The sequence below is a fragment of the Haplochromis burtoni genome, unplaced genomic scaffold (assembly GCF_018398535.1).
Source record: "Haplochromis burtoni strain Fernald_Lab_line unplaced genomic scaffold, NCSU_Asbu1 Contig_342, whole genome shotgun sequence".
Classification (NCBI taxonomy): domain Eukaryota; kingdom Metazoa; phylum Chordata; class Actinopteri; order Cichliformes; family Cichlidae; genus Haplochromis; species Haplochromis burtoni.
Window position 1 is genome coordinate 204,535 of NW_024582703.1, and position 27,496 is coordinate 232,030.

The following is a 27,496-nucleotide window of genomic DNA, read 5'->3' on the forward strand; positions in this document are numbered from 1 at the left end:
TCCTGCTCATATTTTGGAATAAGGCTGCAAATATGACGAGACACGGAACCAGTGAAGGGCTCTACATACTCTATGGCTGAAAAAAAAAACGAGCAGTCTATGATGGAGCTTCGTGTCTGTGGTCTTTGCTTCGATTCTAGTTGTGCAAGACTTCTCGAAGAATATGCAGTATTAATACTGCAAACCTGGGCCCATAATACTCTTGCAAAATACTTTTTTTAATTACCAAGAGGTTCACTTCTTGGTTAAGAGTAGATAAATAAATAAAAATATAATGCTACAGAGTTCAGAAGCAATACAGTAAGTGCAGAATAATTAATTGTCAAATATTAGAAAACGTACAACAGCAAACAGTGGTATATAAATATTGTACATCCACCTTCTCCAAAGCCCTTATCCGACTCAGACGACATCCAGAGCATAATGACGAGCACAGCATCTGCAAACATTGCTGGTTTAAAAAAAATAATAACAACCCCCATGCGCGCGCACACACACCCCCCAATAAAACAAGTCATTCTACATCAGTTTCTTTAAGCCACCACATCTACGGTTTGGTTAAAGCATGCAGAGCTGGAGCATCATAACAGACTGTTAAAAAAATGGAACCCAGCCATTCAAATAAAAGGAGCACTGTATCCTAAAATGTACTGAGATTTATCTACCCACTACCTGTATATACTATATTACATAGAAAAGTCAAATCTTTGATTTAAGACTCGCAGAAGACCATTCCAGCAGAAACATGAGAAACAAACCAAACATTTAGTTTTCACAAACCAGTCTAACATCCGTGATATCTTTGGATACAGCTTCAACTATACGAGCAGAGTTTCATCTTGGAAATATTACATCTGATCATTTAAAAACACAACATTAATCTGATCAAAATACAATTTAACAACATTGCTAAGAGTTTGGATTCGCTGAAGTTAAAAAAAAAAAGGGGGGGGTCTACACCTCATTCAAACAAACAGCATTTTGAAACTACTGTGGCAAAAAGCACTTTCCCACAATTCCAAAAAAGTTCATTTACATTCACTTTAAATGACAGCATTCTGGATATTGTGTTCACTGAAGAATCATTTAGCCCTCAATGTGGATGGACCGACTCCCCATTGGTCCCGTCTGCTCTTTAGTGGAGACAAACTCATGTTCAAGCCATTTCACCACCTCTTTATCACATCAAATAGATTTCAAGCTGCAGCAAACCAGTTTGAAGGAAAATCAAACCAGTCCAAAGTGCTTTGAAAGCAGTGATAAGCGCAGAGGTGGCAAAGAACCAGTAACAGAGCTGGAGCACAATCCTGGGGTCAAAGTGTTAACACCATTTAAAGCTACATATTAATGGACCAATAATCATGTCTTAAAACCCTCACTTTTATGCATAATACAAAAGTTTCTGAAATTGTTAACCGACTAGTGTCTGGTAACAACTAGTCAGTCGCACATCCATCATAAGACTGTTAGTCAATCACTCAAACAATTATTCATTCTTCAATTTAATCTTATAATCCATTTTAATTAAAATATATTCCCCTTTAACTAAAGATGCTTGCTGGTTGGCTCTCCTGAACATTTGTAACATTTGTCTCTATAACTCTGAAAACAAGTCACCAATTCAAAATGATTAGTTGCACATTAAATAATGAGCACAGCCATTAGTGGGCGTTTCCTTCCCCTGCCCTGTCAAACCCAAACTATTATTTTAAGCACGCAATATAAGGAGCTGGTGGCTTGATTATACTACAGCGACATCCACATCATTTAAGGTGCAGAAGGCAGACATGATGGGGTCAAATGTCACATGATCTGTGTGTGTTTGTTCCATAAAATTCATAATTCTCAAATATGCACGCTTTAACCTAAACAAGCACAACAGAGTTAGTGGAAGTGAAAAAATGGAGAGATCAAACATTCAGTTCAGTCTTTGGTTTGATCTTAAGAAGCCAGCAGCACTTTAGACAAGCCCAGAAAAAGGAAACATAAGAAGGGAATCCCTGAAAAGCATCTATTTCATGTCACGTGACGATTTGATGCCATCTTCAAGTTGACATGTTTAAAAAATAATTTCAAGGAGGGGGATGTGCTGGTTTGGAAAGACAAGAGCACTTGGTAAGTCCAACAACATAGTGCTCATTTTACACACAGGGAACATCAATGGTGCTATCAGGAGTGAAGAAAACCATCTGCAGCCACTGGTGGAAAATACAAGTGGACATATTATTCCCAGTTCAGTGTCATTGTGAGCAGGAAGTAGAGAAGTACCCTCGGAAGCATTAGATAGAGCGAACAGCTGCAGAATGATTGCAGCAGTTCCTACTAGTGAAACGAAACATTCCTGTGGAAAGCAACAGAGGAAAAGTAGTCCCCTTTTTATTTGCAAAGAGCTGTGTGACACCACACAGACAGTTCTTTCAGGACTCGAGACAGCTCCTTCAGGATTCATGGAGGAGTTGGACAAGCACCCGTGTGGTGGTGTTCATCTTTTCCCCGACTTCATGTAGGACGGGATGGCACCTCGAGCCGTCAGGCCTTCGAAGCGTTTGTAGGTGTAGTTTATGAAGACCCAGTCCTTGTTCTTCAGATCAGCTTCAGCCTGATTGGACACCTGAGTGGCTGGAGTAACACAACAAGTAGTAAGGCATTTTAATAATCTGAGATTTCACAACAAAGCATGAAATATTTGGAGCTACACTGTATGTACCTGTAGGTGTGAGGATATCTGAATCAGGGAATTCGTCAAAGTTTGAGGTGTCGTCAATGCTTCTGATATTTATGGGAATGGCAGCAGGCCTCTCCCTGGAAACATCAGTAAAGTTACAAAACGAAAGTCAAAGTTTGCATTTGAAAACAGAATCAGCAAATTGCCTGAATGGCTAACGGTCCTCTCCACAAATCGCCGCATTACTTTGTTGGAGGGTTTTGTGTGTCCCAGTGATCCCAAGGGCCATGCTGACCTCTGGTAGGATCTCCCAAGGCAAACGATGAAGAGCGATTCAACTGACCCCTACTGATAAAAGATGACCAAGGGACCAGTGTACCCTGTCCGGGATAGAGTTACGGGGGCCCCGCTAGAGCTGGGCGATATATCGAGTTTTTAAAAAATATCGATATATTTTTATACGAGATATAAGATGTGACAATATCGTTTATATCATATAGTCTATGTTACGTTATAATTATACTTGTGGAGCCGCAAGTTTGCCTCTCTTTCGTCCACTTTCGTCTTTACGCAACGTTACTCGGCCTCGCCTCTCCTTCACTGAACACAACTCCCCCTCCTCCCCCATCGCTTCACCTGCAGGAAGCGACAAGATGGACACGGCAAATCTCCGTTAACGAGTTACTGCGCATCGCCCCGTGCGTGGGGCTGGACGGCGTCAACGTGTTAGCTAGCTAACCACGCTAACGAGCTAACCACGCTAACGCCATGCAGCCCAGAGGTGCTGCACGGACTAAAATCCTTTCATTTTCTCAAAAGTTGACAGCGCGCCTTATGTATGAATTCTGGTTGTGCTTGATGGCCGCGAACCGATTTTATGTGGAACACGGCGCTCAGCAATCTGTCAAAAATGTTTTAGTACGACTTTGGTAAGCTACGGAGCTGCACCGCTTGATGGATGTCGGAGCATTACGGCTGAGCCTCGCGGAGTGATACGTACTGTGCTTCAACGTAATATTACCCTACTGTGTATAAGGACCATAAATGGCACCTGTTAAGAGACGTGGTTGCGAAGCGGATTTCAAACTCCAGGCTGTCAGTCACGCAGTACAAGTTGGGAACAGAGCAGCTGTGAAATCTGTCTTTGTTATTGTGCTCAGCGTCTTTTAGTTTACATTTTGACTGCACAATTGTGAGCTTTTTGTTATGCACAAAAACAACATTGTTTTCTTTTATTTATGGAGCATTATTATTTAATAAATGCTCATAATTTATTTTTGAGTAAATTTTATGTACATCTGCTCTATGTTAATAAAAGTGCCTGTGTGACATCTGGGACACAGCTTTGACTAAGAACTCTCTTTTTGTTCTTACTTTATGGCTTTAAAAAAATATATTGAGATATATATCTTATATCGCCATCCAGCGAAAAAATATCGAGATATGAATTTTGGGTCATATCGCCCAGCCCTAGGCCCCGCCCTATGGAGCCAGGCCTGGGGAGGAAACTGGAGAGAGAGCGTTTGGTGGCTGTGCCCAGCTTGGGCTACCCTCTTGTAGGCCCAGCACCTACAGGTGGCGCAGTAGGCATCAAATGAAGTGTGTGTCGGTGGCAGAGGCCCGAGGTCCGATCCCTAGATACAGAGACTGGCTATCGGGAAGCGGAACGTCAACCTTCCCGCGTGGAAGGAGCCTGAGCTAGCGTGTGAGTTTGAGAGATGTCGGCTCAGTTGCGCTAACCTCAACGCATGGCTTGGGCTCTGGAACCAGACTTGTAGAGAGGGCCTTGACTCTATTTCAATCTGCAGTCAAATATAAGGTTGTCCATAAGTGCACATGGCACCACAACACCCTAGGGCACAGGTCGATGATTGATTTCGGAATTCTTTCATCGGATCTGTGGCTGTATGTTCTGAACCTTCACGTAAAGAGAGAGACTGACCGGGTGCACCCAAGTGTATAGTGAGGGATCACTGGGAACGTCTTGCAGAGGCCGAAAGTATGTCTGTAATCCCACTGACACGCTTTCTATAGAGGAAACAGCGTCTCAGTATGAGGGGAGGGTGACCCTAATCCTTGGCTGACATGCCTCTGAAATGTCACATGGAGATCTGGGGAGGTGCCTCCGGACTGACAGACTGGGGTAGTGGTTGCTATGTTTAAGAAAGGGGACTCGAGCGCCTGCCTGTCAGGGAAGGTGTACGCCAAGGTTTGCCTGTTAGTCAAACCTTAGATACGGGATAAATAATGTGGGTTTTTTTGTCCTGGTCACAAAACAGTGGACCAGGTCTTTATCCTCAAGGACATCTGAGGGTGCACAGGACTCCAGCCAGACAAAGATCATCTAATGAAACTAGTTTTTAAATGCCTTCCTGTTGACCTGTAGGCACATTCACAACTCTCAGAGATTCTGGGTTCTTCTGTTTATGTTAAGTTGATTATTACAATTTAAAATGAAGACATTTGAGAATTCAACATGTCAGCACAACCATCTTTAACGTGCGTGGCAAGTATGCCCACCTGATATGGTCGTAGTCTACGCCCTCAAAGAAAGGATTGGACTTGATCTCCTCCACGCCTGAAGCCCCAATCCTGTGCTCCTCCTCACAGCAGAACCTGTAAACTCACGATCAGTTAGTACAATGCAATACAAACACCTCAGGTGTTAGAAGCCATTAGAAAGTTGACATTTTTGAAACCTCCAAGGTCAGCATACAAAACAAGAGTGACAACAGCATGAACTACTATGACAGGATGGGAGATGAAGGAAAGCAGAGGTGCACTTGCCTGAGAATGAGGTCTTTGGCCTTCTCTGATATAGGCACCTCTGGAGGAAAGACGAGTGTTTCTCTCCAGTTCATCACTTTTCTGTACGTCTCTTGTGGCGTCTCTGAGCAAAATGGAGGATAACCTGCACAGACCAAAAAACAGGAGTCAGATATTATAAAAGTCCATCTTATAATAACCTCAAAAGGTGAATAAGATTCATTTCCTGAAAAATTACCTATCAGCATCTCATACATGATCACACCCAGGCTCCACCAGTCACACAGTTTGTTGTATCCATTTTGCATGAAGACCTCTGGAGCAATGTAGTCCGGTGTTCCCACTGTGGAGAATGCCTGATGGATAAAGGAAGGGGGTCAATACATAGGATGAAAAGATGGGAAAAGCTACCACCTTTGTTTAAATGTTACACTTCCCACAGACAGGCTTCACAAAGACATTGCTTTGTCTGCACCGGGTAAGATCAAGATTTAACTCAGGGCTGATCTAATCAAAACAAAAGGAAGTGAGATTGTAATTCTAGCCACACGATGTCATGCTTCCTTTGTGCCATACATTTACATTATTATAATAAATGAATATGAGCTTTATATGTCGGTAACATGCAGGACTTTATTGACCATGAAAAGCGTAACACTGTGCTTTCATCCTTCAAATGCTGCTGTCGTCATAAGTTTCAAGAAGAGCACATTATTACACTTTTGCTGTAGATTCAATGAATTAATAGTTTAAATAATGAGCATTTCGTTACAGCGGGGGCAGAGGAGTGAGGGGAAGACATGCGGGGCGGACTCAAACACAGCCGTCCGCTCTCAGCCTTATGGCATGTGGTCGCCCGCTCCACGCACTGAGCATTTATTTTTTACATTTCAAATTGTACAATCAAATACTCCCGTGGGTTTCTCTTTTTATTCACAACTAGTAACATTTGGCTCTGGGGTTTATCGTGAGCCCCTGACTGTGGCGCCATGTACGATTTCTAACAACTATCCCAATGACAAAAATATTTCCATTAACATTGTTTTTGTGGTGTTACCAAATCCAATCGAGCACAATACCAAATAGCAGACATTTTCTACACTTTCTAATCACATGTGTGTTCAAACCTACCAGCTGCCTCCTGTTCCTCTTCCAGGTCTCTGCTTTCCTCTTAGAGTTCATGTTCTGGGATGCTGTGTAGGCAAGACAACTCCATATTAAAAGCTACGACTCCATCACTGTGCATACAAACAGCGAGGCTCTCATCAGTCATTGAATACATAACATTTGTGCCACTGAAGGTGAGTGCAAGTCTTCCTCACGGTCAGGCCTGCTGTTTCAGCATGATGTCTATGATCACTGTGTGAACACAACTGTGAAAAGGCTGAGGTGTGCCAAACTATACAAGAACCAGACTGAAACCAGTCACAACAGCTCATGTTTTGAGGCTGCACTTCAGCCAATGCTTCAATACACAGAAATGTACCATCTGGTACACCATCTGGAAAGTATCTGATTGCCAGTGGCTTAATTTGTCCAGCATGACAATGATTTCACCCACACTGCCAAAGCAGTGAAACCATTCTTGGATAGACAAACACACAATGGAATACACTCAGACTGGCCTGCCCAGATCCCAGCATTATGGAGGCAGAGTGGGATCACGCTGAAAGGATGATACAAATGGGCAGCCATCATCCAAATAAGAGCTTTAGAGTCTTCAGGAGAAGTACTCCTGAAGACTCCTTACAGAAATAATTAAAGAGCGAGAGAGCGCGCGCACCTGTGCTGAGGAATAAAAGTGTCCGACTTTCAAGTAAGGCTGCAGCGATTCATCAAGTATTTGGAATAATTCAACACATTTGGAGCTAAAAACAAACTTGCAATAGAAACGTATTTAGAAGCAGCGCGTGAATAAAACGTATAACGAGCCCACACAGCCGCTAGTTTTAAACAAAAACACTGATGAATATGATGCTGTCATAGTTTGATCACACACACACAAACACAAAGAGGTGGAGTCCTTACAGACAGTGAGTGAAAGAAAGTGTTTCTGTCGTCCAAAACAGCAGCGCTGCTCCTGCGATCACCATTAAAACCTTTACTTTGAAAAAGTAAGTGTCCTTCATCAAAGCAGCTGATCAACAAACTCCAACATGAAGAAAAGCAAACTCAGCAGCTGCTGTTTGTTTCACACAGAAATCTGCAGTAAGCCTCCAGAGATTGCATTTAAACCTGCAGATGAACTGCTAACTTAGCCTGTTTGTACAGCAGCTGTCCTATTTGATGCCTGCAGCAAACGGGGGGAGTCTAAAGGGGGGCATTGGGTGTACTGGACCATATTAAGCCTTTGTAACACTTTTCAGATTAAAAGTGTTAATTGAAATGAATTAAACATTAATATTTAAAAATAAATAAACACCTTTTCACAAGCCAGTAAAACTAAGACACTGAGCCAAGCAATTTTAGGTTGTTATCAGAATGAATGAACACCTGCATCATAACATCTGTTTCAGCAGCACAGCAAACTGGCCTTCCTTCACTGCAGCCAGCACACGCTCTGTGTAAGGCTTACAGTCACTGGCTGCACACAAACCCACACACAAACACTGAACATGTGCACACCAGATACCTCATCCACGATATAAAACACTGTCAGAGAGAACTTTAGAGCATTTATAGATTTTGGCACTTAAGGAAGTGTTTTCTTTTAAAATTTTAATGTAATATTTTATATAAAAACAGCCTAAGGGTTGAGTTAATGCTACAGTTTCTAAAATGGAAACCACTGAGCAGTTCATTTTAAAAGACCCGTGTTTATTCTCTTTGTATATTAAATATTTATTATTGCAAAGCTATTTCTTATACGATTCATCGATGGAATAATCGATAGATTACTCAATTACTAAAATAATCAATCGCTGCAGCCTGACTTTCATCCTTACTAGAACTGTACAAATTCTGTTGTGTGCACATTTTAATAAAAGTCTTTTGTACAGTACTGTAGGCCCAGATATTATAGTCACCATGTCAAATGTGACTGCAAACACTCAGACACTGTGTAGAAACATCCAACTTATAGCAGTATTCCTAGCAATCCTGCACATTTCCTGTCATCTGATTTATGGAAAACTGAGCAGAGGAGGAAGTCTGCTCACACTGACCGTGGTCAAACTTCTGAGCTGTGAGCACTGTTTTTAAGGAAACAAGTTAAATGCAAGCAAGTGACGGGTGCTGCATGCAAGCCATATTTGAATTAAATGAACTTTGCTGACTTTGCTTACTGAGGTCATTGGGCAGGCTGTGGTTCAGGTTCTTGTAGAACTCAGTCCGATGAGCCCTCTTTAAGCCTGTGCACAGCCCAAAGTCAGACAGCTTCACGTGACCCTGAAACCAAGAGCACAACATTACACATAGCAGCAAAGTATGACGTCATACCAGGGTCACAAAACCAGACGTGTGCCCCACTGTGACCAAAAGTCAAACTTCCTCATAGATAAACAGACCAAACAGAAACTCAGTCTAGCTATGGTCACATGTTCCAATCATTTAAAAAAATGGTGTTTCCACAGAAAACGTGAGTGTAGTAAAAACGAGAGCTCGGACGCACCCTGGAGTCCAGCAGCAGGTTGTCTGGTTTGATGTCTCTGTGGATGAAGCCCAACTGGTGGATGGAGTCAATGGCCAGCACCGTCTCTGCTATGTAGAACTGCGTAGCCTCTTCTGACAGAGTGTCCTTCTTCATCAGCAGGGTCATCATGTCGCCTGCACCACAGCAGCAGAGAACAGTCATTCTACAGGACGGATGAATACGGTTTCCAGCACATTTAAGCGGGTTTATTTTACTAATTAGCATCAACGTCTGTGCAATGCATCGAAAAAACAAAAACAAAAACAAAACAGAGACATGAGAGTGTTGTTAATGTGAAGCAACAGGATGACTGGTTTTTTCCCCTAAACTGTTTTTGACTGTGAGTGATGAAATCATAACTGACTGCCAGACTTATAGAGGGGTGCAGCTACAGTACTATTAAAGATGAAAACAGCATTCTTGTGTCACAGCAGTTTTTCATGCTGAGCAGCGCCCCGTTCGTACCTCCAGGTAGAAACTCCATGATGAGGTAAAGGTTCAGCTTATCCTGGAAACTGTAGAACATTTTGACCACCCACAGACTGTCGGCCTCGACCAGAATGTCTCGTTCAGCACGGATGTGACCAACCTGTACATGGACAGGAAGAAGGGGTTACACACAGATGTCAAAGGGCAGCACTCCAGGGTGTGTATTCTGTAGCTCACCTGTTCTTTCTCAAGCATATCAGCTTTGCGGAGGATCTTCATAGCATAAACATGACCAGTGTCTTTCTTCTGCACCAAGCGTACCTGCAAGTAGAAATCAAGAGTGCTCATCAGAAAGCTGATGATGGGTGTGGGAGCTTCTCCTGCCCAGAAGTTAGCCTCTCTTCTTCTTTCACTGATTGACTGCAGGATGGATGGAGAGGACTATGGAAACCCGTTTTTGCCACTAAAAAATGTATCCTTAACTCCAAATTTTGAGTTATTTTCTCAAAAATTTCACTTATTAACTCGAAATTTCGAGTTAGCTCTGCCAATCTGCGTGAACGAAGTCATTTTCTTGTTACCCAGAAGCATATGGCGCAGAGTAATGCGCACTCAAAACCGGACCGCAACAGAGTTTTCGAGAGTACGTTTGCTGATTTTAACGCCATGCGATTCAGCTAATAACACAAGGATTTCATCATTTGTGAAGCCTGGCTGAAAATACTCAGCAATTCATTCATGTGCATTCATGACTGGCTGTAATACTGGTAGCTTAGCTGTAGCAGTACTTGAGGGCTTTAACTTCCGGGTAACAAGGAAATGACATCATTAACGTAGATTACTGATTGGCAGAGCTAACTCGAAATTTTGAGTTACTTTTCTGAAAATTTCGAGTTAATAAGTCAAAATTTCGAGAAAATAATTTGAAATTTCGAGTTATGGATACTTTTTTTTTAGTGGCGGAAATGGGCTTCCATAGAGGACAGATCTACTAATGAAGCAGAGATTCTTTAAATGATGGAATTTTTTTTCTAATCAACCAGGTGAAGCCAGTGCACTACACTCTGCAGTGATATGCTGAGGGACCAGCACTGGAGCTAGTAACATGAGGAATCAGCAACATGTAACAGTCAAGACGTGGTTACTTGTTACATTTGTTTTTTTAAATGCTGTAACAAAAAATATCTCAAATGTGGACAAAAATAAAGTATTTCTTATCTCATGTTCCGTTGGAGTAAAGTTCTATGTTCACTGAACCTTTAAAGCAACAGTTTAAATCAGAATGAGCTCCCCTCAGTCTCCTAGCATAGACCAGCTACAGTATCAGTTTCAAAATCCCATGTGGGCTTTTTGCCTAGCTATTGCATTCACAAGATTTTTACAAGACTTGACGTCTAACCTTCACCCTGAGGTTTAGGTCACCGACATTTAAACTCATCTGAAATTTTCAGCAGATACACCTACACTATCAATTTGAAACTTCGTCACCTCATTTTAGAGTTATTGCATTAGCAAACTTCAACGTGTACGTCAAAATTGTAATTGGTGCATTTCTACACAGTGATGAGCAGAGTTAGAATTGTTTCCGTTTTTTCCATGTTTCAAAACAACAGCATCAAATGCTTTTACCTCTCCGAAAGCTCCTCGGCCAATCACCTTCAGGGATTCAAAGTCCTCCAGACCCAGTCGAGTACGTTTCAAACGCAGAAATTCGGTCTCCTTCCTTGCATGCTCAGAGCGCCGGATACGTTTCTGCAGAGGACACAGCACTTTAAATACACTATACTGTTTAATTCACACTTCCGAGGTGTCTTATTTTAAAGCAATAATTAAAATTTACTGTTAAGCAAATTAAGATGTAAGAAAGAAAAATGACTTCCAACAGCCCAGCTTAGATTACTGTCTGCTGGATTTTCAGTGCTTCTAGCTAAAAGAATGAAGAACTGTTTACTGTTTAAGGGACTGCCAGTGAAAGTGGACGGTATAGCCATGATTTTTAAACATAAAGCTCATTGTTGCAGCCCGAGGTAGCACAAAGGTGATCCCTTAGACTGGTTTATAGTTGAAATCCCCCTGTGTTATTGGTTCTGTTACCAGTTAGTTAACATAAACAAATGGAAGTCTACTGACCAAAAGCAACCAGACTCATTTTTAAAACTTTAAGTTCTGATTTCTTTTTTAAATGCAGCTACAGAGGCCGTTTGAGAGCAGGGCTGTAAATTAGCCTTTGTACATGAAGCGTTTCATGTCCACTGTGAGACTTTATTATACTCTGGAGCAGACACAGACAGCTGGAGATACAACAGCTGATTGGTTGTTCCTGTTACACTCTTTGAGTATAACATTTGAGTGCACTGATTCTTATATAGTGTTTGTCTACTCTCCCGGAGTACTCAAAGCGCTCTATACAACATGCCTCATGCCAATAACACTCATTCATACAAGCACTTTCTTCTATACTTTAGTGCTGTGTAGCTAACATTCATACTCAGATGGTTAGTATATGGCCCAAGGATATTTGGCAATCCCTGGTAGGGCCAGGGATCGAACCACCAACCTTCCAATCAGTAGCTGACCTGCTCTACCTGACCTACACCAACACGGAGATTACACACACTGTGACATAAGTCTCCAGAACACACGGGTCACTAAACACCTTACTCACCTCTTCATCAGCCAAGCCCTCCTGATCCATAACTTTCTCCAGCTTCTGCTGCCTGAAACCACAGCACAGCTTATTACTGGTTACAGGCATAAGTTATTATGTTTCTTTATTAAACACATGACAAACACAGAACAAAGCTTTAGTGCACTTTTACTACCCTATCATTTTCATATAGCAAAAACGTTCTGTACTAAAAATGCAATAAACCAGTCAGGACGAGGTTATGACTATACTGTACTGTGAATGTCACAACAGGAAGTGACCCCTCCTCAGTGTAATACTGACAGAAGCCACATCCTGATGAACCAAAACAAACAAAGTGGGTTGTCCATGCATTAGCCATCAGGTTCAGTTGTGCTGTGAATTCAGTGGTTAGTTGTTTTATTTGGAGGACAAATTAATCGGCCCACTGTTTTTTTTTTTGTAGCTCATAACTAAAGCTAAAATGGCAACGTTAGCCTTTGTTCATGTAAGAAGCACTAAAGCTTGTGAGCGTTACCTCATCTCTCTCTCCTCATGCTGAGCGATGAGGTTACTATAGAAGTTCTCCAGGGTCACTTTGGCCATGGTGACCCTCTCTTTGGTGTGGTTACTCATGGAGGGGTACGAGGTCTGGCTGGTCATTGCCATGCTTTACCTGAGACAATAAAAAGAGCAAAGAGTTGTGCATTGAAGGATGCAGAGAAGACATCTGCTCTATTAAAACATGTTTCGTGTTATGGTAATCTCAGATTTCCCACATCTAAAAATACTAAACTATGAAATAAGAAGACCGTTGGTCCACAGAAAGAGGAAGGAAAGTAGCAGGCTCTGCTGCCTGTGACAATGCTGCTATGAAGAAACAATGAGGAAATCTAACATGTAAAAAAAACTGACACCAGACCAGAGGAGGATATTTTAAATATTATGTGGAAGGGCTGGGTTAGAGTTGCATTTAAGTCAGGAAATTGAGCAACTGTTGATTATTGTGCTTTAACACAACTGTGCAAAAGCCTTTTCCCACATGTCACTTTATGTTTTGCTAGGAAACAGTTTGGACCATTTGAACAAGCTTGAACAGTCATACTGATACAACCAGGTATCTAGATTACCTTTGAAAACAGCCTGAACTCTCTTAAGCAAGCTTCCAACTATTTCTCTCAGTCATCTTCAGGTTTATCAGGCTTCCTGAAAAATATTCCAAAAGCTTTCTTTGGATTATGTCTGCGCAACTAGTGGACTAGATGATCGTGGACGGTAGGGCAGGGCGATATGGCCAAAAATATATATCATGATATATATTTGAAAATTTGCGATAACGATATAATTTCTGCGAGACAAAATACAAACTCCACAACTTTACTAACGCAAAAAAAAAAAAAAAAAAAAAAGCCCATCCATTTATTTTACTTAAACAAGCAGCTGGGTTTTTGGGTTTTTTTTTTTTTTTTTTTTTTTATAATGTGCATTAAAGCTATATAAACATTTAACAGTGCAAACGCAAATTCCAAGTTTAACCAAAATGCATTTCCAGTAGAAATGGGCTGAGATATCCTGAGCATAACCATGTATAATATCCACTTAAGTTAAAAAAAAGAGGTGCTTTGCTACATTAAACTGCAGTGTGCCAAATAAAAAAGTCAAATACGTATTTTTAGGGCTGCCACAAACGATTATTTTGATAGTCGACTAGTAGGGCTGCTCAATTAATCGAATTTTAATCACGATTACGATCTGGGCTTTCAACGATCATTAAAAATGACTGCGCCGATTATTAGCACCTCCCTCGTGCTTTACTCTCGCGCTGCTTGGGCAAATCAAGCGCACCTCTCTGCATTTCGAACACGCGTCACAACAATTAAGAGGACCCGAAAGCTAAGCAGAAGTTATTTGGAGAGGAGAGCGACTGCTGTTGGTTGAAAAGAGAGGTATAAAAAAAATAAAATAAAATAAAATAAAAAAACTTCAGTGGTGTGGAAACATTATGGGTTCGCGGAGTTAGACGTGGATCAAGTAGACACAGTGTGTAAACTTTGCTGCAGTGTAGCTGGACCACAGAGCAACACTGCAAAGTTCACTAAACATAGATGTTTACATTTTTCATTTATTTCTTATATTGCAAACATTTGCACTGTATTTGCAAAGTATTTGCACACTATTTTATATTATTTTTTAAAGTCTAATGACTAACTTCGTATTGTGGCTCAGAATAGAGCTACTACTCTAAGGAGACAGGAGGCAGTCAAGGAGGTCGCCTCCTGGGTAAAGTATTCCAAAAAATCCCAAAATCCCGAACACCGCTGAAATGGAGCCTCAAACCATGACAGACACTCCACCGTGTTTACAGTTCGCTGTAGACACTCTGAACAACTATTTCTTTAGATTCATTGTACAATCAGACTTGTTGCCACTGATTTTTAGTCTAGTTTTTGTGTAATTTGGCACAGCTCAGCCTTTTCTCCATGTTTCCTTTACTTGAGAATGGCTACTTGACAGCCTACTCTTTCATTCAGACCATTTCTGCTGTAGAGGATTGGCCTGTGCATCTCGCAGGTGCTATGTTAGGGCTTTGGTAGGTCTTTTAGATAATGTTCATCTGTAGACAGTTTTGTCATACTGGGGTTTTTTTGTGTGTCTTATCAAGTTTCCTCATATTTTTAAGGAAAATCTGCAAACCTCGCTGAGATTGTGAGTTTTTGAGAATCAAAAGTCAATCAAAAATACTATTTCATTCCTGCCAAACTGTTATGGCTGACGTACAGCTAAAGAAGAAAATAAATCATACATTTGTGACATAGGCTGCTAGTGAAAAGAAAAAAAAAAAAAGAGCCATACAATTTAAAATTGCATTCAAGTTGTTTGGTATGTGTAGATGAAACACTGGTTCATCCCTTTTGTTTATGATTGAATGATTCATAGGTCAGTTTGTGACACACTGGACCTAAAAAAAAAATGCAGCAAACATGTTTCATGAATCACTGTTATGACCTGAAATCCAAATATAAAACTGTCATATTCAAATGTCATGCAGCAGTTATATACAACTATTTATATTAAAATGCATTAAAATGCTGACAATGCCTTGTGAGTTTTTGGGAAACAAAAGAAACAACTAGACTGCACACTCCAAACACATTAAATGTCACAAATCTCGCCACTGTCACAACTTTCCTCAGTAAACAAATGTCACATAATTTATTTGTTGGGTTTGCGAGCACAATCAGCTTGCCTCCAGTATTTCCTTAGACTATCGCCTTTTTATTGTTTCTTTCTGCACATATTATTAGAATCAGGATTGTCGTTATTTAGCCAAGTTTGTGCACACGGACAAGGAACCTGACTCTAGTTCACACTTTGCTCTTCTGCAAGGAAGAAGACTCTAAAGATATTAAATTATTGCATATACTGCTTATTTATTTATTAATTTATTAATTAGGGATGTTCAACGTTTCCTCAGATCTCTTAGTCTACTACACGAGGAAAAAAGATTTTGACTAACTGACTAGTCTAAAAACCAAGAAACACGCAGGTATTAGGTTGAATTTGATACGCAGGTAATGGAAAGTGTCAAACTAACAAAGGCACCTGACACCATGAATCACATTCTTCAATAATGAATCATGCTGCTTAAATGCACAGCACCTCACATCACGCCTTACCAACACTGCACACTTACTGCAGACCGACAACGCAGAAGAAAAATGATGAAAACAAATCGACGTTTAACATGACATGAAAACACAGAACGCGTTCACGCATTACTAAAATATGACATCCAAAAAATGAATGAACTGTGTAGTGTGGTGCTTAATGCTGTGCACACTGTTTGAATGTTCATGACAGCCACTGAATTAAAAGTTTAAATCTAAAATAACAAAATAATAAATCATCCGCTTATCTGATGTCAGGTTGCAGGGCAGCAGGGAAGCCCAAATCTCCCTCTGCCACCTCCTCCAACTTATCCGGAGAAACCTTGAAGAGTTCCCAGGCCAGCCAATCGATATAAGCTTCCCAGTGTGTCCCAGGTCTACGCTGCGGCCTCCTCCAAGTAAGACATGCTTGGTCTAAACACTTTACCGAGGAGGAGACAGCTTTAGCCGTGTCCTTTCAATGTGGAGGAGTAGTGGGTCTACTCTGAATCCCTCCCAAATGACTGAACTCTTTATCTAAGGGAGAGCTCATCCACCTTTTGGACAAAGCCAATTTGTATCCGCAATCTAATTCTAATATTGTTAACAAAAAGATTACGCCTACATTTAAAGATTCATGGTGTTTCTCAACAACAATGTGTCATCTGGCTAACATTCATGACACAATAATATATCGAATCGTTAGTCTGCCTGCCTGTTGATTCTTGCACTCTCACTACGATCAGCTGATTTCAGTTTGGATATGGACATTAGCTTTATTGCACAAAAGGATGAGAGTGCAATGGTAAAGTGGAGGACAGATACAAATGCCTCACACTGTTAACACAACTTTGGCTCTTTGAAAGCACCTGCACAGCAAGCATGCTAACGCTAAGCCGAGAGCTCACAGTGATGTTAAAGCTGAGTAAATGCTAGGGCTGAACGATTATGGAAAATAATCTAATTGCGATTTTTTGCCCCAATATTGCGATTGCGATGCGATATGCGATTATTTTTTAAGGTCTTTGTCTTCTGTATTATTAAACAAAGACAAGCAATACATCATATAGTATGGCCAATACTATATTACATTAATTTTAAACTGTTCTTTCCTGGAAGACAGACCTCTGTTATGATGACATGAGGTGATGCATGAATTGATGACTGACATTTTTATTTAACTTCTTCAATCACAACAGTATATTTGAACATACACAATAGTTTATTTTTAGCTTACAAACATCTGAGCATAAAGTGCTGACAAGGAACCCTGGTGTAAACATTAAAATGAAAGTCAGTACAATGTGCAGATTGCAGAAATATACATAAAAAAAATCAGTGGCTTTACCACACTAGCCTTAACTAACTAGCCTTCTGATTAGCTAATCAGAAGGCTAGTTCTGATTAGCGTCACCGCTGTCTCGGTGGAGTTTAATAAACTCGGCCGTCTGCTTCTAAAATATAACCAGACACTGGTGTAAATTCTCGACTGTCTCATACTTCTGTTTAATACGTTTTCTGTTTGACGTTTAGTCAGCTGTGTGAAAACCAAGGAGGAACCCACCCGGGGGATTAATAAAGTTTTATTTTATCTAATCTAATAACTTTAATCTCAGCCAAACCGATTTACTCACGAACAAACAAAACACTGAAAAAAGCCCAACAATAACATTTTTAGGTTGTCTAAGTGACTTATATATTACGTTTAACCCGAGCAGCGAAACTCCGCGGTGATCTGAAAATGATGTGCCGGGAGTTGTGCCGTTCTCGGCCGCATCAGTAACCCTCGAGCTCCCGGCTAGCTGTCGAGCTGGTGGGTAGCAGACGCCTCTGAAAACGTCGAAGCACTTTTGCAAATATGGGATATCTTGATAAACCGAGCAGATATTTGATGTTTACACAACTACTTTCTCGCCTGAAAATATGTTAAAAGTTTATTTTGTGACCCAGAAAGATTAGTATGAGTAATTTTAAAACTTAGTAGCGGCCGCCATTGCTGGAAACTGGAGTTTGGCTGGGCCGCGCTATGAATTCTGGGATATGGTAGTAATTTGGACAGCCTTCGGCGCGTCGCTGTGACGTAATCGGTCTACAAATGCGGCCTCAGGAGGATGCAGCCCATGAATTTGGACATGTCCAGAGTATAATCGCAGCCTTTGCGGTTAGAAAATTGCACTTGATCATGTCGCGATATTATCGCAAATGCGATATGATGTTAAAGCTGAGTAAATGCTGACCCCAGACCAGCACCGTGATAAAGTGAGCCACAGCTGAACATCAACAGGTAACAAACTGATGAACAGCCAGGCTGCAGCTTCCGTTCTACCTGTTCATGTTCCTACAGTAGAATCTCTGTGGTGATCACTTTAAAGTGTCTTATATTTGATTTGTGTCATCAGCTCTGTTTTCATACCTAAATGCTCTGAGAAAGCTCAGGTGTGTCCTCATTAGGGCAGGGATTTGTGTTGGCTGTAGCCTCAGGTCTATATTGTTAATTGGTCATTATGAGACAAGTATTTCAGATCATTCAACATGAAAGTAACGTAACAAATCCTAGGTGTAATCAAGTAACCTACTGCATTACCTTCAAGGAAAGTGTTCTGTGTAATATGTGTATTAATTACTTATTTGAGTAATGACAGGAACACTGACCACAACAAAGAGTGGCAACACCTCCAACATGCACAAACGTGTAATTCATTTGCATGAATATGATGACTTTGATATGCTGCTTAGAGATGGTGGTGACTCAAAGTGGAGCCAATGAGAATTGATAAGTGATATCTATAATGGAGTAGAAACTGCTCACTTCTTCCCCATCCCTGATGATTACAGGACCAGTGCTGCTGTTTTGGAGGCTGGAAACATGTTTCTCACTCAGCGTCTCAGTAACAGCTCAGCCTCTTTGCTCTTAGTGGTGTGCACGCTCCATGTGACAACATCATATTCACTTCAGCTGCTATGTTATCAGTGTTTTTGTTTATAACTGGGGGCTGTGTGGGCATAATGTTGTTATACTTTTTATTCACACGCTGCCCCTAAATACTGTTGCAGGTCAGTTTTTAGTCGCACATGTGGGTGAAGCACTCATGTGGCACATCATTGAAGCAAAACCTTTTACAATTGAATTACTTGATGAATTGTACACTATATTGTTACATAGTTTGTGACAAAGGATTCAAATATGTATAAAGAAGGAACTTATACATTGGACTGTTTAACAATTTGTTAGGAAAGCACACAGGCTTCCACTGTGGGAAATCAGCACATCTCCAACCTCCAAACCACCACTAATCCCCAAGAACCACAAGTATTATCTCACCAAGTTTATAATGGTAGTCTGACAATGTCATGATCCCCTGCAGCCTGTACAGCTAACATTAGTAACTTTAGTTACATTTGGTGCGTGGGAGAGTAAATTATTTTTATGTGTAGTAAACAAATTCTATGAAATATGCAACACGTAACACAATTAGAGAAAAACATGGGGGGGGGGGCTATGTCATGTTTTGTCAGACGTTTATGACGTTTCACTGAAGTCCACACCGTCTGCCTTTTTCCGCAAGTTGCATCTGCTCAAAGTTTTATGATCTCAGATAAACAAGTACATTAAAAGAGGAAATAAATAAAACGCGACGGTCAAGAAATAGCATTTAAACCCGACAGGAGCCAACAACACGTAGTTCCGGATGCACGCAGTGCCGAAAGAGTAAAGTATTACGGATAGAGAATGACTTAAGCCAACACTCACGACCCTTCCTCATTCTCTTGAAGTTTAGAACTTTAAATTTACAAAGTTTCATTAATCTCACTCTACTACACTAACTTGCTATCATTAGTTAGCTAGCTAGTTTGCTATTAAAGTTCCTGCCAGCGTAAAGCCAGCGAGGGAAAACATAAGCGATACCCAATACTTCCTTCAAAATAAAACGGCCCTTTTTCGAGGAAATGTTTCGCCTCAGCTTTGAATGTATGCGTCTTTATTTTTTTAAAGCCTTGACCAGAAAACACCGGCCTTCGTATCCACTGCTTTACAACTTGACTTGAAGTTCTCCAAACCAAACAGCTAAGTGAAAGTTAGCTAGTTAACGTTAGCTACTTATCTGCTCAAAGCGCCCCAGTCGTTTGTCACAAGTACAATAAGGAACAAAAAAACATATTCGTTACTTGTTTCACAAGGCAGCGAAAAAAAGAAAGCAGCTACTACAGCAACTTGTCGTCGTTTAATTCCACGTTTTTAGAGTTACTCTTTGTTCGCTTACCTTGGTCGAAGGTGCGGTAGCTGTCGCCTCTTGCTCTGCTTTGCGATGAGCGTTGCGTCACCAGCAGTTTGAACTCAGCGGACACCTAGCGGCGCATCATGCCCTCCTCCGTAAGCCAGCACAAGAAAGAGTGGACTTCTCCACTGCTCGTCACATACATGACACTTTGAGCGTTCACTCAAACACGTGGCGACATGTTAATAATTTGATTCTCATAAGACGACCGAGAAACAGCTCAACGGCATTACTGCTAACTACTACTGCCAAGTATGCACTGTACTGTAAGCTAGCAACATTATTTGACAGCAGTAACAAAGCTCTTTATAGAAAATAACAATTTTAAAGGAATATAAAAATAATAATACACATTTAAAGGAAATCAAGAAAGCTTTAAACTCAGCAAACAATAAAGTTACAGCTATAAAATAATAGGCTATTCTCTGCATAAAGAGAAATGAGTGGCCTCAAGTTTCGCAATAATATTTATTTTTGCTCTGTCCAGTATTTAAAGACTCCCTGTGGCCTCTTTTGGATCCTCAAAGTCCAATTTCAGGATAATGTGTTGCTGGTAATGCTGGGAAAAGTTTCACACAAGTGTAAATGGATAATTAAAGATTCATAGTTAACTGTATAATTAACCATGAAAAAGTTCGGCTGCAAAGTTTTTTTTATTAGAAATCAACCAAGAGTTATTTTTAGGTTTAGTATCACTCACAGCACATGTATGTAGGGTAGACCTCTTGTTACACTATCTACGCATGAATTGCTAATAATTGATAAGTCTTTCAATAATCATTTCTTCATTAAATCAGAGCTTAAGGTGCTGCCTCCAAATGGGAAATGTTTTCATTTTTGCATTTAATTGGAACTAAAAGCCATTACCGTCAACAACAGTCTGATACATTGTATTGTAAGTTTCTGAGAGTTAATAGTTTGAGTGATAGGCGGCTCACAGGACAACTCCAATTCTTTATTTGTACTATCCTTTCATTTCAGAGTGCAATGAGACATCAAACTTCATAATTTTCAATAAAAGAAAAACTGGAAAAATTGGGGTGTTGTTTAAAGTTTGACCATAAAAAAATTATTAAATTATTTATGTATGTTTTTCAGATAGAGATGTCAATAAGTTTAAAAATGAACACCACCTAATGCCCCCATGAATTTGAAGCAGTGCTAAATATTATGAAATATTTTACATACAAGCAGTGAAAGGAATGAATTTACAGTACTATATAGCTATTGTTAAAGCCAAGAAAAAACAACTGTGGACAGATTCCAAATTCCATGGCTGTATTTTTTGTATTTCTAACTGATGTGTCATTGATATCATTTTAAAGGAAAGAGGTTCCCTACATCTTTTTTGCAAGATTGAGAATAAAAATGAAACACGTCAATATTAAACTGAACTACTCTCCATTTTAAAATCTTGATGCTCAATCATCCAGGTAAGGAACGTCTTATGTTCTCTATTTAAAGGTTGCTAGTCTTGATCCAGTAACTCTATACAGTGGGGCAAAAAAGTATTTAGTCAGCCACCGATTGTGCAAGTTCCCCCACTTAAAATGATGACAGAGGTCAGTAATTTGCACCAGAGGTACACTTCAACTGTGAGAGACAGAATGTGAAAAAAAAATCCATGAATTCACATGGTAGGATTTGTAAAGAATTTATTCATAAATTAGGGTGGAAAATAAGTATTTGGTCACCTCAAACAAGGAAAATCTCTGGCTCTCACAGACCTGTAACGTCTTCTGTAAGAAGCTTTTCTGTCCCCCACCCGTTACTTGTATGAATGGCACCTGTTTGAACTCATCATCTGTATAAAAGACACCTGTCCACAGCCTCAAACAGTCAGACTCCAAACTCCGCCATGGCCAAGACCAAAGAGCTTTCGAAGGACACCAGGAAAAGTATTGTAGACCTGCACCAGACTGGGAAGAGTGAATCTACAATAGGCAAGCAGCTTGGTGTGAAAAAAATCAACTGTGGGAGCAATCATCAGAAAATGGAAGACATACAAGACCACTGATAATCTCCCTCGATCTGGGGCTCCACGCAAGATCTCATCCCGTGGGGTCAAAATGATCATGAGAACGGTGAACAAAGATCCCAGAACCACACGGGGGGACCTGGTGAATGACCTGCAGAGAGCTGGGACCAAAGTAACAAAGGTCACCATCAGTAACACACTACAACGGCAGGGAATCAAATCCCGCAGTGCCAGACGTGTTCCACTGCTGAAGCCAGTGCATGTCCAGGCCCGTCTGAAGTTTGCCAGAGAGCACATGGATGATACAGCAGAGGATTGGGAGAATGTCATGTGGTCAGATGAAACCAAAGTAGAACTTTTGGTATAAACTCAACTCGTCGTGTTTGGAGGAAGACGAATACTGAGTTGCATCCCAAGAACACCATACCTACTGTGAAGCATGGGGGTGGAAACATCATGCTATGGGGCTGTTTTTCTGCCAAGGGGACAGGACGACTGATCCGTGTTAAGGACAGAATGAATGGGGCCATGTATCGTGAGATTTTCAGCCAAAACCTCCTTCCATCAGTGAGAACTTTGAAGATGAAACGAGGCTGGGTCTTCCAACATGACAATGATCCAAAACACACCGCCCGGGCAACAAAGGAGTGGCTCCGTAAGAAGCATTTGAAAGTCCTGGAGTGGCCTAGCCAGTCTCCAGACCTCAACCCCATAGAAAATCTGTGGCGGGAGTTGAAAGTCCGTGTTGCTCGGCGACAGCCCCAAAACATCACTGCTCTCGAGAAGATCTGCATGGAGGAATGGGCCAAAATACCAGCTACTGTGTGTGCAAACCTGGTAAAGACCTATAGTAAACGTTTGACCTCTGTTATTGCCAACAAAGGTTATGTTACAAAGTATTGAGTTGTATTTTTGTTATTGACCAAATACTTATTTTCCACCCTGATTTACGAATAAATTCTTTACAAATCCTACCATGTGGATTCATGGATTTTTTTTTTTCACATTCTGTCTCTCACAGTTGAAGTGTACCTCTGGTGCAAATTACTGACCTCTGTCATCATTTTAGGTGGGGGAACTTGTACAATCGGTGGCTGACTAAATACTTTTTTGCCCCACTGTAACTCAAAGTCACACAAGTCAGTTCTGACCCTGGATTTCCAGGAGTACAATCTCTGTGAGATCAGTTTTGGCAGACAACACATCTAAGCCATTCTTCCTTCTGCTGGCTGTTTATGGTTTAACACAAACTATTGTGCCAAGACATAAAGAAACAAAAACCCACTGCCTTTCCCCATGCCCTCTTGATAAACATTTGAACTTAGCTAACATATGGCTTTAGCTTTTAATAACTGCCCTTAAAAAATAGACTAATATTGTGTTATCTTTTAATATAACAACAACAAGGTGAAAAAAGACCCTGACCCATAAAAAGTACAAAGTACTTCCTCTCCTCAAACTTTTGTGTTTTCCACAAACTGACCACTCGAAAACACAGACAGACTGTCAGGTCAACAGTGTCCTCTAATGTGGCATCCAACCCAACTCTACCCCACAGTGTCGGTGTCCTGCATAGGCCAGTTTAGACCCTTCTTTGGGTGCTGAAGTGCCCCCAAATTGTATCACAGCACACCTAAAAATAACTATCAGTAGTAACAGTAATGTATAGTATTAATTTCTGGCTTTGTGTTCACCTACAGGATAGAAAGAAAACAGGTTTAACGATCCCGTGTTGTTGGTGTCATAGTGTTACAGTGCGCTCACACAGAGGTGTTTTGGTTGCCTTTGTTATCTCTTGAGTTTAAGATTCAGTTTTCTTCCCCTACTCTTGTTTCTACCAGGCAGACTGTTAGGGCAAATATGTGATATCACAGAATTACACAGTACTCTCTAATGTGGCAGTAACAAGCAATGTGACGACTGACCCAGGTCAATCATCCTCCAAGCTCTAGTGTCTGCTTATTTCCTCTCCTCTAATACAGGACTGCTCAAACCTGGGACTGGTGCTTGTCTTCTTCTTTATCTTTATCTCTTACCAGTGAAAACCTCTGACAGGGACATGCATCACAATACACACAAGTATATTCTCATAATGTTTCTTCACATTGCTCTGCAGCATACATTTATTATACCAGCAGAGGTCGCTGTACACCCTCCTCATGTACGGTGTGCTGCATTGATTGAAATGTAAATAATCCATATTTGATTTTTAATTGTTTATTGTGATGTCATGATATTTGCTGTAAATCTGTTCCAAATATTTTTTTCTTCTTTTTCAGCAAACAAAAAAAAAAACTTTGAGGAATTGATTTTAACATTTTAGAACCTTTCATGTCATGAACCTTTCAAGTTCTTCATGTCTTGGTTTCAAAAATATACTAGAACTGCTTTTCCTGTACAGACCCGCAAATCCTGGACCTGCTTAGGGACAAATGAGCTTGAAAGACATTTCATTCTTAATCTATAGCAGGGGTGGGCAACTCTAGGCCTCGAGGGCCAGTGTCCTGCAGGTTTTAGATTTCACCCTGTGTCAACACACCTGAATCAAAGGATTAGTTCATTACCAGGCCTCTGGAGAACTTCAGGACATGTTGGCTGTGTCCCAATTAAGAGACTGCACGCTTGAAGTACGCATTTTAAGTGCGGTTACGTCACCGCCACGCGACGACGGCTGTCCCAATTCGAAGTGTGCTTCAAATGCATACTCCAAATGCGCCGTCGATTTCCCCAAATATCAAGCGTGGTCCGGTGCACGCTTCGTGGTCCCATATATCCCACAATTCATAGCGCGGCGGTGGGTGTGGATAATTTTGCCGCAAAATACGGCAGAAGGGAGCGGCTGAAGAGGTTGTTTTTTTTCCCCAAACTTTATTGAAAATAAAGCGAACAGTCAGTCATTCCAGTTCAGTTTGTACAGTAGACATACAAGGCAAATAAGAGTAACAATATACAGTACAATGAAATAAGAAGGATAAATAAATAAAGGATAAAAAAAGAAAAAGGGGGAATGTGACAGACTTCATAACAACTTTGTACTTGAAAGTTGTGACAGCTCATTCGTTAAACATTTCTGAATGAATTTCAATCAATGATAAACCTTTTTTATTGGAAGTTAATTTAAGAGAGTTTAAGTAATATTCAATTTCAATCAAAAACAAATTAAATGATGGGGTTGAGTTTTGAAATTTACATTTATGTATATGGAATTTCCCTAATAAGATGGAGCGGCCGAAGAGTGAACTGTCAAAAGTACTGAATATGACGTCACTTATTTATGTGCGAATGTTTAATAATTAAAGTCAGTCATATATCCACAAACACAACAAGCTGAAAGTCAGTGATATTTGTTGTTTGTGTGTGTGTGTGTTGTGTTGTGGTTTTGTGTTTATTATATCATAATAATCTGACAATACTATAATATTGGCCATATTATATTTACATTACCACAGTGAGATGACTTTAGTCTCATGAACAACATTAACTAATTGTTATTTACTAACTAATCTTAAATGACTGTTCAGCACAGAAATGAAGCCCAACAATCATGTTTTACAGTCCTGTGGTCTCAGCCTCAGATACTCAACTAATCAAAGTGATGTCATGACAAAAATGAATGACCAACAGAACATTTTTCTCCTTCATTTCTGTCAAACAATGCTTTATGTAACGTGTCTCGCGGTTAGTATCATGGTTGCTAGGCAACCTGAACAGCGCGACGATGCGTATACCGTCCCATTTCACAAGCCTCTCACTTCCGCACTTTTCGTACTTATAGTACGCACCGTACGTAGTACGCGTAGTGCGCGTACTTCAAGCGTGCAGTCTCTTAATTGGGACGCAGCCGTTGAGGAGGTCATTTAGCCATTTAAATCAGCTGTGTTGGATCAAGGACTCATCTAAAACCTGCAGGACACAGGCCCTCGAGGCCTGGAGTTGCCTACCCCTGCTCTATAGGGTTTAATAAGATGCTGACTCACCCTTTTTCATGTATAACAGCTTCAAGTCTTTTGGGAAGGCTTTCCACAAGGTTGGAGAGTGTTTAGATAATCTTTGAGCATCTGCCAGAAGCGTATTTGTGAGGTCAGACGCTAATTTTGGATGAGAAGGCCTCGTTTGCAGTTTAAGCTCTAATTCATCCCAAAGGTATCCTGGCAGGTTGAGGCCAGGACTCAGGCCACACACCAAACCCACCCGTCTTCATTGACCTTGCTTTTTTGCATTAGTGCACAATCATGTGTAAACAGGATGGGGCCATCCCTAAACCATAAAGTTGGGAGCATGAAATTGTCCCAAATGTCTTGGTGTGCTGCATCCAACACTTTGCATTTGATGATGTTAGGCTTGTATGCAGCTGCTCGTCCATGGAAACCCATTCCATGAAACTTTCTAAACATTGTTCTTGAGCCAATCTGGAGGTTAAATGAAGTTTGGAGGTCTGTAGGGATCGACTGCAGACAGTTTGTGACCTCTGCATATCCCTCAGCATCCGCTGACCCTGCTGTCATTCTCAGTCACTTCCACTTTGTTAAAATACTACGAACAGCTGCCTTTGGAATATTTAGCAGCAATGATAACTGGACTTGTTGCACAGGTGGCATCCTATCATGGTACCACGCTGGAACTGACTGAGCTGCTGAGAGCACTGTGGGAGTGTATATAAAAATATATAAACGTTCATATATGTACATACATGGATTTTTTATGTTAAATTTCAGTTATTCACTAAAAATCTGAATCATTTTATATCTTATTCTAATTGTGATATTGCACAGGAGTCTTGATTTAGTCTTAATTTTTTTATTTACGTTTCTGGGAAGCATGACGCAAATCAGTGGAGCTGATTCAAAACACGTTACCTAAAACGTTAGCTACCACAATACTGATACTACAGTTAACATGACTTACAAACTGCCTGCTCGTGTACGTTTGCCCACTAAATTAGTGATGTGTCGGTCGCGAACGAAACGGCTTAGAGCCGGGTCTTTGATGTGAACGACGCGAGCCAGCTCCTTATCGCAAGCAGAGGGTTTTTGTTTTTTTCTTTCTCTCAGCGGCTCTCTCACACATTTTTTCCGCTTTACTCCTCATACCAGCCTTGTGCTTTGCTGGGAAGAGGGGGGAGGGGCGGGAGTTACACTCTCAGTAGCACAGGAACATACAGAGCAGGAGGGAGAGACAGGTATAGTAATCATCCACAACTATTTTCAGTTGCAGCTGATAAAGGATTTAGAAAGTTTATTCATGCAGGCCCATATGACAGAGAATGTGCATCTTCTTTTTGTTTTATATTTTAATTTACTTAATTGTGTTGTGGTTTGCTGTGTTTTGTGTTGTTTCATTTTAAATTTGTTTAAAAGGAAAAAGCTGAAAATTTAAATAGTTAAAAGTTAAAATGTGAATATTTTGTTTTTGTATTATATGATTTATTTATTACATTTTATGTGGAGTGAATAAATAAAAGTATATTTACGGTGGCC

At 40.6% G+C, this 27,496-nt stretch overlaps 1 protein-coding gene across 2 annotated transcripts; it reads right to left on the reverse strand.

Moving 5' to 3' along the window:
* Window positions 1-79: 79 nt before the first annotated feature.
* Window positions 80-20,144, reverse strand: stk38a (serine/threonine kinase 38a). 2 transcript variants are annotated; one of them, XM_005942715.3, is made up of 14 exons: window positions 20,027-20,144; window positions 12,656-12,793; window positions 12,157-12,208; window positions 11,121-11,243; window positions 9,729-9,812; window positions 9,528-9,651; window positions 9,042-9,196; window positions 8,716-8,818; window positions 6,563-6,624; window positions 5,670-5,787; window positions 5,453-5,576; window positions 5,186-5,281; window positions 2,708-2,802; window positions 80-2,619 (listed from the first exon to the last, which is right to left on the reverse strand). In XM_005942715.3, the coding sequence occupies exons 2-14, from the start codon at window positions 12,784-12,786 to the stop codon at window positions 2,483-2,485; spliced, it is 1,404 nt and encodes a 467-aa protein (XP_005942777.1). In that variant the 5' UTR covers window positions 12,787-12,793; window positions 20,027-20,144; the 3' UTR covers window positions 80-2,482. The 2 variants fall into 2 exon arrangements, with proteins under 2 accessions (XP_005942777.1, XP_014195708.1); XM_014340222.2 differs by having other exon boundaries at window positions 8,707-8,818.
* Between the last annotated feature and the right edge of the window lie 7,352 nt (window positions 20,145-27,496).